General features: G+C 44.1%; 1 protein-coding gene across 1 annotated transcript in view; it reads left to right on the top strand.

Moving 5' to 3' along the window:
• RCOR1 (REST corepressor 1) overlaps positions 1 to 5,440 on the top strand; it is a gene marked incomplete at both ends in the record, with an annotated part of 80,206 nt that extends 74,766 nt beyond the window's left edge. Inside the window, 5 exons of the mRNA XM_084270517.1 lie at positions 164 to 358; positions 1,350 to 1,427; positions 2,043 to 2,100; positions 2,638 to 2,867; positions 5,399 to 5,440. Of these exons, the coding sequence (XP_084126643.1) occupies positions 164 to 358; positions 1,350 to 1,427; positions 2,043 to 2,100; positions 2,638 to 2,867; positions 5,399 to 5,440 (603 nt within the window). The remainder of the gene's footprint in view (positions 1 to 163; positions 359 to 1,349; positions 1,428 to 2,042; positions 2,101 to 2,637; positions 2,868 to 5,398) is intronic.
• Between the last annotated feature and the right edge of the window lie 6,790 nt (positions 5,441 to 12,230).

The following is a 12,230-nucleotide window of genomic DNA, read 5'->3' as shown; positions in this document are numbered from 1 at the left end:
AGAAGAAAGGAGAGATTTGTGTAAAGCAAAAGAACCTTCTGTCTGTAGAATTAAAAAAGCAGCTTGCAAACTTTGACTGAAAGTTGTATGATCACAGAATGGTTTGAGTTGGAGGGGACCTTTAGAGATCATCTGCTTTTGTAAAATGACTGCTGTTTGCCAGGTGCCACCAACTGAGGCAGTTCCTCAGGTGAAGAAGGAGAAGCACAGTACGCAGGCCAAGAACAGAGCGAAGAGGAAACCTCCCAAAGGAATGTTCCTTTCCCAGGAAGATGTGGAGGCTGTTTCTGCCAACGCGACAGCTGCTACCACTGTGCTCAGACAACTGGACATGGAGTTGGTTTCAATCAAACGACAGGTATGGATGGGACAGGTGAAGAATAACTGCTAATTTTGGTGGTAGTGCCTGTCACAGTCTGCAGGCTTCACAGGAATCTGTAGCTTGATAGTGATGACGTTCATCATTATGTGGCTTAATTGACAAGCTGCTAGCTTTATGCTATGAACTACTGCAGCCCTGGATCTTAATTCTCCTGTGTGTTAGTTCTATGGACAAGCCTCCTTTATACCTAAAGTGAAGCAAGGGCGAGTCCATAGCGCTGACTTGAAGGGACATTTGTTGGTGTTTGGTGTTTCTTGCAGTTCAGAGTTGCTTATGTGCTAACTGTGAGCTTCCCTCAGATGACTCTGGTTTCATCAGTATCTGATTTCCATCTGCAGCAGTCAGTTTCCTTTGCCTTTTCATGTGGTACTTTTGGAACAGGCAGCTATGTTTGTTTTATTCTTTCTCTGACAGGTATTATACAAACTTTCTATGTACCTTTTGCTTCCCTGATGGATCTGCCTTGGAAACAAATGTTTTTCAAATATCTGTTAGTAAAGACAGGTTTACTACATGAGTCTGTTTCCTAGATCTGAACATTTTCACAGTTTTTAAAGCAGAGATCTGGCTCGAGCTCTTTATTAAACTTAATAGAATTGGTATTTTGGCCTGAAGCCTTTTTCTTGGCACTCTGGGAGAAGCAGAGCTCTCTAGTGCTCTTTGATTCATTACTTGAACAAGGCTTTTCTCAGACTAGGCTTTATACAGACCTGGAGCTTGAGACAGTTCCTGCTCCAAATAACTTGCAGATAGGGTAGAATACATTAGATGAGATCTCCTGATGTGCCAGCTGCTCCTGCATTCCTCTGTTTCGACATAACATGCTTCTCCTTTGGAGAAGGGAAGTTATGAGAAGAATGGGAAAGCTGAGCTTGAGGGGTTCCTGCTTGGGGCTGCTGGAAGAAGGCTTGTCCAAAGATTAAAAAAGTAATAAATCCTTGTTAACAGGAGAAAACTTTCTTTCCAGATTCAGAACATCAAACAGACAAACAGCGCACTCAAAGAAAAGCTTGAAGGTGGTATAGAACAGTACCGACTCCCAGAGGTAGGATCATTTCCTGGCCCTTGTTTATTGTGTTTACATACCACAGCTGTTAATGTTACCAGTAAACTAGGACCAATGTCCTGTTAGTGGTTGGTGTGAATCAAGGCCATTGCTGTTTTCACTGTTGTTGTGTAATGGAGATTGGAGCTGAAAGAGCAGTATTTGGCATGTTGCAGTGGTTTCTGAGACAAGTGTGTGTATCCAGACGTGCTGTATTTTGTCAGTGTTGTATCTGCCTGCCTTAAAGTTGCTTGCTCTTAATTCTGGCAAGTATAGGAGGGGATGTTAATGGCCCACCTTGGCAATTGGTGCTTTTGCTGCTTTCCTTCCAACCTCATGGAAGGGAATGATTTGACCAAGATTACAAGGGTGTGATTAAAAAGTAGGTGCCTCCTGGTTATCTGCTCAGGCATTTTGTGTTACCATGACTTACAGGCACAGGTAGCTAAGGGATGCCAGACCTGGTTCTTAGTTGAAAATGTCGCTACTGAAAGGAATGTTGTAGTTTGACTAACTGTTAATTCTTTGAGTTTTTGTGAGGTTTTTATGGGCTCAGGTACAAGTGAAAGTTGCTACTTATGTCAATGAAGTTACCTGACTTTTTTTGATGTCTAGGTCGTTCAGAAATTTAATGCGCGTTGGACCACGGATGAGCAGCTTCTTGCTGTGCAAGGTACGGTGCTGCAAGTGTACTTGTACTTCAGTTGATGATAATCAAAACTCTGCTGCATTTCAGAGCTGTGCTTCCTTTCAGTGGCTAATGAGGTGTTTGACGTTGTGTCGTAATGCCCAAAGACCAGAACTGAACAAAGAAATATCCCCCCTTCCCCTCCCCAGGCAGTACGAATTGCACCATATGAGTGTTTGCAAGTGATTTCTGCTTGTCCAAGCTTTCAGAAAGTGAAACTTTATTGAAGTCACTGCTGTGCATTTTGCCTGTGTAACTTCTCAATTAGTACAGGCAGATTTACGTAGCTCTTCCAGATTTGGCTTTGCCAATCTTTACTACACCTCTATTTTATTCCCTTTTCCAGGGCTAGTCTTAACTGTGTCTCTTGCCCAACTTAGACTCTTTTCCTGGATTAATCTGGTAAAGGCTTGAAACCTGGACAGAAGTTCAACTTTGGATCCTTATGCTGTGACTTGAGCCTGATTTGCAGTCTTTGTGGAAATAACACATTGCTTTTGGTTTTCTTTTTGCTGCTTTTAGCAATCAGGAAATATGGACGAGACTTTCAGGCAATCTCTGATGTGATTGGAAACAAATCTGTGGTGCAAGTGAAAAACTTTTTTGTAAATTATCGACGTCGTTTCAACATAGATGAAGTTCTACAGGAGTGGGAGGCAGAGCATGGCAAAGAGGAGACAAATGGAACCAATAGCCAGAAGCCCGTAAAATCCCCTGACAATTCCACTAAAATGTCCGAAGAGGAAGATGAGGTAAATCCAGTTTAAGAGTCACGTAAAATTCCCAATCTGACCTCAGTTCAATAGATTGGTGTGTGTCTGTCATATATATATATATATATATATATATACACACACACTCTTGCAAAAGCTATTTTTGACAATCTTTAATCTGAGCACATTTCGCTTCCTCTGGATATAGAGATTCCAGTACTGATTTTGGGAACTGGGAATTGCAGGCATATGTGAAAGAGGAAAAAGAATGGTTAATTTGCAGCCCTCTAGCAGTAGCTGTATCCCATCAGCACATGGACATTTTAATGCCTCTTGCTGTGGAAACCCCATACATCTTTATCTCACTTGGATGTTTTCCCTGCACTCAGTACTACAAGCTGTTCTAGGTTCAGCTTTGTAGGACCACACAGTCTTCAAAGGCAAAGTTCTTTCATTCTTGATGGAGCAGTTGCACTCAGGGGAAGGGAAGAAAGCTGTAAACAAGGCGAGTGTGTGAAACGGTTCCCTTTGGTATTGCCTAGTTTCCTTGATTTTGCAGCAGTTTCTGTGAAGGCAGAAACTCTAGAAACAGCCTGTCCTTGATGGAGCTTCAGAGTGTTAACACTTTTCCAAAGACAATGTGTGTTTAAGTTAACCAAGAGACTGTAGAGTGTTTAAATATGAAAGTTAGTTACAAAAATGTAATATTAACACAGTCTGGCAAAAGAAAACCCCGCTAGAGGTTTGCATGTTAAAAATGTCTCATCTAGGGCTCCCTTTGGTCCAATTTTGTAAGACAGCTTGGCACAAAAGTCATATCTTCTAAATGTAAGCAGAGTCAACACCGTAAGGAGAATTTTGGTCTCATGTGGGCTAAAGAGCCTGGTTGGCTCACTCATGTGTTTCCCTTCGGACATTCGGAGAGCAGAACTTCATTCCTTCACAAATCCTAATAATGTGTTATTCAGGGGCACGTATATCTGAGGACTAGGTGCAAAGGTGTGACAGATGGAAAAAAACCAACTCAATCTGCCTTCTCAGAAGGATGTGAGCGAAATTGTCCAATTCTTCCAGAACTGAGCAGTGGAGCAAAGAAGCAATGGTACCAGTGTGTAACCACGTACACATGTCTCATGTCAGTGCCTTTTCCTGTCACCAGTAGAGTTGTGTCTGTTTGCAGTGCAGAACTTCTTTTCTCTGAGCCCTATGAGATTCTTCTTCCTAGCTTCATGAAACACACCCTTGCTTTTGAAAGTTAGTCAAAAAAGGGGAGCCTCAGTTGAGAGAAAAAGAAATGGTTGCAGCAGGAGCTGGAGTGGCTGATGTGGTCAAGGCTGTGGATGCTGGAGCGGGCAGTGAGGAACCCAGAGTTAGCAGAGGAGGAGGAGGAGAGAGAGTGGAGGCATGACAGTGAAGCCTGGTGAAATAACTGGTGGGGCAGCAGTTGTGATGACCAAACTAGTGATGGAAAGTGCCCGGGCTGGAGTCAAGGAAGTGCTGAGTGGTGGAAAGGGGACCCAAATAATAGGCTGGTGGGAATAGTTGCAATGCCTAGAGAAAAGGCAGTGGTGGTGAGGCGGTTTCACTGTGCCCTGCAGCGCAGGAAGAGATGCGTGCGGAGCCTGCCTGCACCAGGCTGCCACAGGCAGGGCGGCAGTGAGCCCCCAACCGTGACACATGTGTGCCTTACACTAGTGCTGTGTGGCTTGTGGTTCTTGATGCAGCCTGTTCTGGACAGTAGGAACTGATGTGTCACAGCCGGGAGGAGGAAGGTGCTGCAGCATGGAGGGGATCTTAACCAAATCCGCAGCCTTATATAGACATGCACAAGGGTGTTGCACAATGAATGTCTGATGGCCACCGTGCTCTCTGAGCTGTGCATCAGGCACTGCCTCTCAGCTTGGCTATAAATGTGGTTCTCCTGCCTTCAGGGGTATCACAAGCATGGTGCAGACTGCCTGCCCATCTGAGCAGTTCTGCAGGCAAAGTGAAATGCCACTGGGCTTGTTGCGTGAGTGGTCTGTATGGGCTAGGAAGGGGCATTCCTGGTCCTTCCTGAGCTGCACAGTACTGTGCAGCTGGTCCCTGCTCTCAAGAGCACATGCACAGGCAGCTGGCTATTCTGATGGACTTAGTGGTAGCCAGGAGAAGATTTTGCTGGCCTAACACTGAAGTCCCTCAGGTGCTTTCTCCTCTGGCATTCATCATCTACCTGGCTACCAGCCTCCTAAAAGCTTTGTCAGCCCTCCGACTGCTCTGGGCTTTCCCCTTCAGTGTATTTTCATAGCAAGTGGTCACAGTTCCTTTTTTTGGGTTTGTTGTTTTGGGTTTTTATAAGGGGGGAGGTGAGGCTGCTGACTGTAAGGCAGCCTCAGCTCTACTCCTAACAAATCCTAGTGCAGCTCAGAATGGGGCAAGCTGCTGCAATTCCTCCTGTGTGCCAGGGTTGTCCATTTTGTTGCTTTCAGTACCACAGGTCTGGGGTGAAGTTTGCAGATGCAAGAAAGCCAATGTACATTCAATTTTAAACTAAACGTCTCCTTTTTCTCCCTCCTCCCCCTTCCCTCCAGGCTACTTCTGTTCTTGATGTCAGATATGCATCTGCTTCGTGAGAAGGTGCTGTAGCCTAGAACAATTTGTGTTGACTACTGTGTTATCCAGGATATCAGGTATTAGCAAACCTCAGACAGCCATCTGCATCATATCTGTGGACAAGCAGCTATTACCAAAAAAAGGCAAACGCTTCCAGTCCTGTGCTACATCTGCCTTAATCTCCCCTCATTCCTCCATACTGCCTCCACTTTCTTTCAAAAGCACCCAGGTAGCTCAGCTCTCCATTTCATCAACGTCCTGCTTAAGCATGGGGATTCCTAGAACCAGTAACACCTGTCTGTAAATTTTGACCAACCTGCAAAACAAGGAGCTCCATAGCAGCCCCACAGTAACTCGACACGTTAGGAGTTCTTATCACACTTGGTCCGTAGGGTATACGTACGTATTGCTGCATGGCCTTGTGGTCTCTGCTTCCTGTGTATTCTTATGATGACACTATTATTAGTGAGCTTTCTATAAAGGAGAGGCCCATGCACATGCCAGCAGTGTCAGTCTGTTCTGAAATGGCAGGGCACGTTAACAAGACATCTTGAATAATGCAAAGTGATGGGAAATGGTATTTCTAAGGTTTGGGCAGCCCAAGGTTGTAAATGTAACTTGGTACACTTCTGGTTTGTGCAATTCTTTCCACTGTATTTGTGTGCTCCTGCTTCATAGAGAGCTCCCTAATTGAGCATTTTATTCCTGTATATTTTAATGGCTTTTATTTAGTGCAAAAGGGAATACGTAACCTGTCTGATACGCTATTTTTAACCCCTGGCATTCAGCATTTGCATTGTAACTTGTTAATAAATGAGTGCTACACAACTTTCTTTTTCCTGATCCTCTGCGGGATTAAGTCAAAACAACTTTCTCTGGTGCCTCTCCTTTTGGAATATGTGCCTTTTTACATTTGGCTACCATAGGTCACTTTCTGTCCCAGTGTCTCATTCCTCTTCAGAGCGCTGTTTGCCAAAGACATCAAACTACTTCTCCTGCTGGAAGTCTGGATGAGGGTTGGAGCACAAAAAAATTCAACCTTCAAGTAGCTTTTGGTCTCTTAAAAGTTTAATGGAGAAGAACTGGGTTATTTCATTGGCCATTTTAACCCTTCCGAAGCACACATCGCTTTCATGTTCTGAACCAAAATATGCAATTTAAAATCTAAGAGGTGCTTTTCCAAATACTTGGTGCATGCAGCTTTCAAATCTCCAGCCCTCTGCTCAGATGACCTGTGCTGTGGCCTCTCTAGCTGGCTGGAACTGGAGCTGTTCTTGAGAGTCCCGTGTGAGGACTTTGCACCTTGAACAAGGTGGTTGCTGACTGCCAAGCAGACAGTGTTCAGAGAAGCTAGAAGCAGCAGTATTACTTTACTTCTTGTCCAGTGGAAAGCTGCAAAATAACACTAGTCACAAAGCATTTAACAATGGTTAGTTTAATGATGTTGGAAGAAACCATCAGGTGTCTTTGCAGGTGGGAAAAAGGACCTTTGCCTCATCTTCCACAGAGGGTTCAAGCCAGGATGGCACACAGCAATGTACAGCACCAGCCTCTTAACACAACCTGAAATGAGCTGGTCCTTGGTTGAGCTGGTGTGCTGTGTGCTGTGCTGGCTCTGTTTTCTGTGCATAAATGAGGAAGGCAAATGCCAGCTGGTAACAGCTGGCTGTGCCTGCACCTTCTGCAGTTAGGCAACTCTCCTGCAGTTAGGCAACTTGAGGAAGGTGGACTCACGTACTGCTGAGGTGGTTCCTCCTTGGGCCTTGCATGAGGGAAGTAATTCAACATCAGAAATGGAGCAAGATTGGACAGGTGAAGGAGCAGATGGGCATTGCTTGGGGCAAGCCAGAGCATGGAGCCCAAAAAGGGCCTGTTTCAGCCACCTTGCAGCTGTTTTGGAGCCATTTCATTATGCTAGCTCCATGGAGAGAGATCCTTTGAGGTGATGGGAAGATGTGAGGGAGTTTTTCCCTACTCTCTGTATTGGAAACCTGTAATCCCAAGTTTGTGGGCTGTTGGTGTGACCTGGCATCTCTGGCTGGCATCTGGCACTGCAGATGTTCCTTCAGTCCTGTGCCGGTTGAAGTTGGGAGTCTCTTGTGGGAAGGGAGACTAGTTGCTAGCCAGTGTGAATTAGGGTTAGAGGTGGGCAGATAGCACTGTGACTGCAGCTGACAGGTGTGTGGAAAGTGCCTCACCTTCACCTCCTGCTGGTACCAATGCACAGACAGGTCCTCGCCAGCCTGAGAGGGTCGGGTGAGCTTCCATCCCAGCTGGTGATACTCATCAGGAGAGGCTTCTGCTGGCAAGTTAAGTTACTTGTGAGGACTTCTCATTGTTTTTTGCCCCCAAATCTGTCCATCTTACGATCAGAAAAGTTGTGTTTTGGCTTCATCCCCGAGGGGTAGGGGGAAACATGTATAATTCACAATATTAGGAAGAAAAAAGTTGTTAAATTTACTTTTCAGTTGACTGCTATCTTATTGTAGTTGATACAATATAATAGCACTGTATTTTAAACATTTAGGTTTTTACATTCTCTTTAACTATCCTTTTAAATGCGATAAAATCATTTTAGCCTATGAAAGATTAAATGGTTTGGTCTTGTTTAGGTGAAGACCCTCTCTTTCTTTTTTTCAAATGGGTCAAGCATTAGATACATCAACTGGTTGCATTCTGATTAGAAGGGTCCACAAAGATAACTGCATAAGATAGAATATTCACTTAAATTTTGTTTCTTAAACTATCAATGTGAATGTCATAATTATATATATTTTGTGGAAAATGGGAAATTATTTCTCCTAAGTATAAGTTATTGTGCAAAATATGGTATCGTTAAAGAAAATGATAGTTTAAGTTTTAGTTTTAGAAATCTTAAAGATATAAAAGTGTATTGCATATGCATAAACAAATTTCATTTGTTCTATTTAATTTTTATGTAGTTGTGTAAAGTGCTAGGTAACTTCTTTTTTCGCTTATCCATTAAAACAACCTTGTTACTTGAATATTCGTGTTTAACTGGTTTGAAACAGTGATCAATTTTTGTAATATAATCTTATAACTAAGGGAAAAAAACATGCCTCAGTTGTGCTTAACCAATATAGCAACAAAGTACAATCAGATGCTTAAGACCATAGTAGCCATAACTGGTAGTGCAACCACAAAGGTTGTCTCAAGATATTTAATACCAATGGGGATAATGAATTCTTAATATATTTTTTCAAGTTTGCAACCAGGAAGACCCCATTATAGAGTCCACTATAACACTTTTTTAATAGTTAACACAAGAGTGAAACTCTTACTCTCTTAAAACAATGTCCTACCAAACATTTTTCTTTCCTGTACCAGTACATCTGAAACATTATGTATTAAAATATGCTCATTGTCACTTTAAATTTCAGTTCTTACTCTCTAAATCGCTAATATGCTGTTGGTATTCTTGCACACCAAATATGAGCCAAACAGTGCATTACACTAACTTGGTCACTGGATTTGTGAACATCAATCTCCAAGTCAATGAAATGCAAAAATATCCCAGGAGATCTTTCTGATAGTGTTTTTTTCCAGATCTGTATAAAATAATGCATAGCCCATTCAGCAATGGATGGCCTGATATCTACTCTTTTTAAACTTAAAAAAAAAAGGAAAATTATTTTTATTAGCTCCAGCTTGTCTTCAGCAAGTCAAAATCTAGTGATCTTGTGCAATGCCCCTAAAGCAAATACTTTCTGCCACTCCCTGGATTAATGCAGCTTTTCCTGTTGATAGTAAAGCACAATTGCAGTGAAAGTTACAGTTCAGAAGATGGAAGGTCAGTATAGTCTATGCATGTTGTATAATAATGAGTGTTTACATTCATATTCTCCTAAAATAAAATTTATACTGGAGTGTATAGTATTCCATTACGTAGATTTTATCAATTTTGTTAACTGCTTATAGATTGCTTAAAAGAAGTTTTTCCAAGATTTTAAAAGATGTATAAGGTTAAGTTTGCAGATACAATGGAAACGCTGTATAGCTTTTGAAGTGATAAAATACTCGTTGGGATTTTAAAGAAAGTATGTTGTAATAATGCTGTTGTAAGTAATATTTTAAATGTCTTTTTTGCCTGTTTTCTATTATTCAGCACACTTACTGTGATGAATGTTCATTAGCATTATAAAATTGCTTAGCCACTGAAAAGTAACATTTGGTTTTGAATTATTTTACTGTATGAGGAGTTATAGTGGGGTAAATTCTTTTGTGAAATTCTACATAATTCATTTTTCTATGATTTCCAATGTTTGCTGACATCAAATAAAATTTTTTCAAGCCATTGATGTAATAAAATGTAGTAATATGTTATTGATGTAAAACGTGGTTCTGATATGTAATTGATCCCCCCTTACCTTTCCAGTTTGGGTCAGGAGAACCCACAGGGGCTTGCTGCTTGCTGTACGGCATCACCAGTGCGCGCAGGCGGCGTCGGGGCGCGGGTGAACTGCTGCTGGGGTCGGTGGGCAGAGTCCTGGGCTTGGGAAGGCTCGAGCAGCCTCTGGCACGGTGCTGGAGCTGCCTGGTGCAAGTCCTGCCAGCGGCCTCTTCTGATGGCACAGCATATTCCTTCCCTTGGCTGTGCAGCTGCACGCACGGCAGTCCTGCTGGCACAGCCTGAGACAGCTCTCCTGTTGGGGAAAGGCTGGGACTGGGATGCTGGCTGGTCCTGGGAGGCAAGATGGAGACTAGCTGGCGGTGTCATCGCTGTTGTAATGAGGGCCTGAGGCTGGCTGCTGCGTGTGAAGAGCTGGCGCTTGGCTGGTCGAGTTAACAAGATGGTCACCTCTGTCTTGCGATGGAAGAAATGCATTGAAAAGAGGCAGGGGAAGGCAAGGCAGCTCTTCCCTTGCAGCTTGGGAGCGTGGAGGTGTTGCCATCACAGGGACTCTCAAACGGTAGGAAATTCTGTGCTGGGCTTGGACCGTGGGGTTTCCAGAAGGTAATACTTGGTCTTGGTGTGCTGGGTGCAACTGAATACTAGATGCAGAAGCAGAGACAAGATACTACAGGGCAGTTTGGGGGTAACTGCTTTGTGTTGACTTGTTACATTCAACAGGAAGGGTACCAGCAGGGCTTTGTGCCTCTGGGTGTTAGCGCAGGACGCCTGACAAGGAGTTTTCTGCTTTGCTTGCATCTGTTAAATGCAGCGGAACTAACACAGCACGATGCTGTTGTGGCTTCCAATGCTGCTGGAGTGTGTGGAGGGCAGGAATTAGTCATGCCTTTCTATATCATAAAGGGAGGGAGGGAGACTGGCTTGGGGTTTTGGAAGCACAGGCAGCATTTTTGAGAGTTGAGGGTGTTTCCTTACTGGAAAGCATCTGTAATTTTCCTGGTGGTGGAGAATCTAGTACCAGTATTGTAAGGTAGTGATCTGCTTTCCTAACTGAGTTGTTTGACTCAAGATCTCTTAACCCTCAATACCAACTTCCCCCTCCTGCCCGTGTGCCCTCCCCAGCCCCGAAGTCAGACATGGAAACGAAGGAACTTCCCCCTCCTTTCAATCAGGGAGCATAACCAGGTAGGGAAACTGGGGTTTCCCCTGCCCAAACACATACCTGAGGAATCTCCTGGAGTCGAGAAGCAAAGGTAAAGTAGCAGTAACGCTGTGGTTGAGAAATGGTGGGTGCTCCATTTCTTCCTAGTAATGGTGTGTGGCTGTGAATGGGAACACAGCCTGGAGCTAATGCCACATGGAGTCAAAGCGCAGCGCTTGGTGTAGCCTGTTCCCTGCAGAAACACATCGGATCCGGTCACTTCCAGTGCTGAACTCATCAGCACTCCAGCAACTCCTGTGGTCTAGGCTTTAAGGTCTGACCTAATTAAGCTCTGGACTTTTAACTAAGAATGGGAATATGTGTATATGGGGCAGTGTCAGTTTCCAGAACACATGCAGGTGTCTTCAGGCCTTCCCCATCTGTGCAGGCTGTGGAGTGTGAACAGGGCAGCAGCACCTTGTCCCTTAGGACAGGAACTGCCTTGCAGGGTGTGATATGAGTGATAGATGTGTGTTAAGGAGAAACTTTCTCACTGTGAGCGAACGCTGGGACAGGCTGCCCAGAGAGGTTGTGGAGTCTCCTTCTCTGGAGACATTCAAACTCTGCCTGGATGGGTTCCTGTGCAATTTAGTCTGGGTGAGACTGACAAGGGGATTGGACTAGATGGTCATTTGAGGTCCCTTCCAATGCCTGATGTTCTGTGATTCCGTGAGCTAGAGTTCAGGGTCAGCACTGGTGCTGTTTGTGTGCTGAGATCTTAATCTAATCCCTAAGGATCAACTGTATGAAGTAACAGCGTGGGTATTAGTTCATAAACCAGCTCCCCGTCTGAAAGATGGTGTGATGTCTGAGGGAACTGGTCTCTAACCTATTACCTCATTCTCCTCCAAACTCTGCTCTGGCTTACTGACCAAGTCATTGTTCAACTATCAACAACAAATGTAATTTCTTATCTGTCTTGTAGTAAACAGTAAACAAAATGGGCATGTGGGTATGTAAAAACAGCCCATCCCCCAAGAAACCCAAACCCAAAACTACCCCCAACTCACCCCAGGGTCTTCCGCTGGCTGTAGAGGGATTGTTTGCTCTTCCTGCAGAAGGGCTGGGGAGAGAATTACTGGGAGCTGTGAAGGGGAGTCATTGCTGAAGTCATGGAGGACAGTAGCATAGAGGAGGCCTGAACTTTGTTAAAAGAGAAGTCACCTGCAAGCTTCCCCTTCTGAAGGGGGAGGAGGGCTGCAGGCCTAGCCTAACAAGGGCAGGGGCCTGGAGGATG

The sequence above is a fragment of the Gallinula chloropus genome, assembly GCF_964237585.1.
Source record: "Gallinula chloropus genome assembly, chromosome: 14".
NCBI classification, from domain to species: Eukaryota; Metazoa; Chordata; class Aves; order Gruiformes; family Rallidae; genus Gallinula; species Gallinula chloropus.
This window is presented reverse-complemented; position numbering and strand designations above follow the sequence as displayed.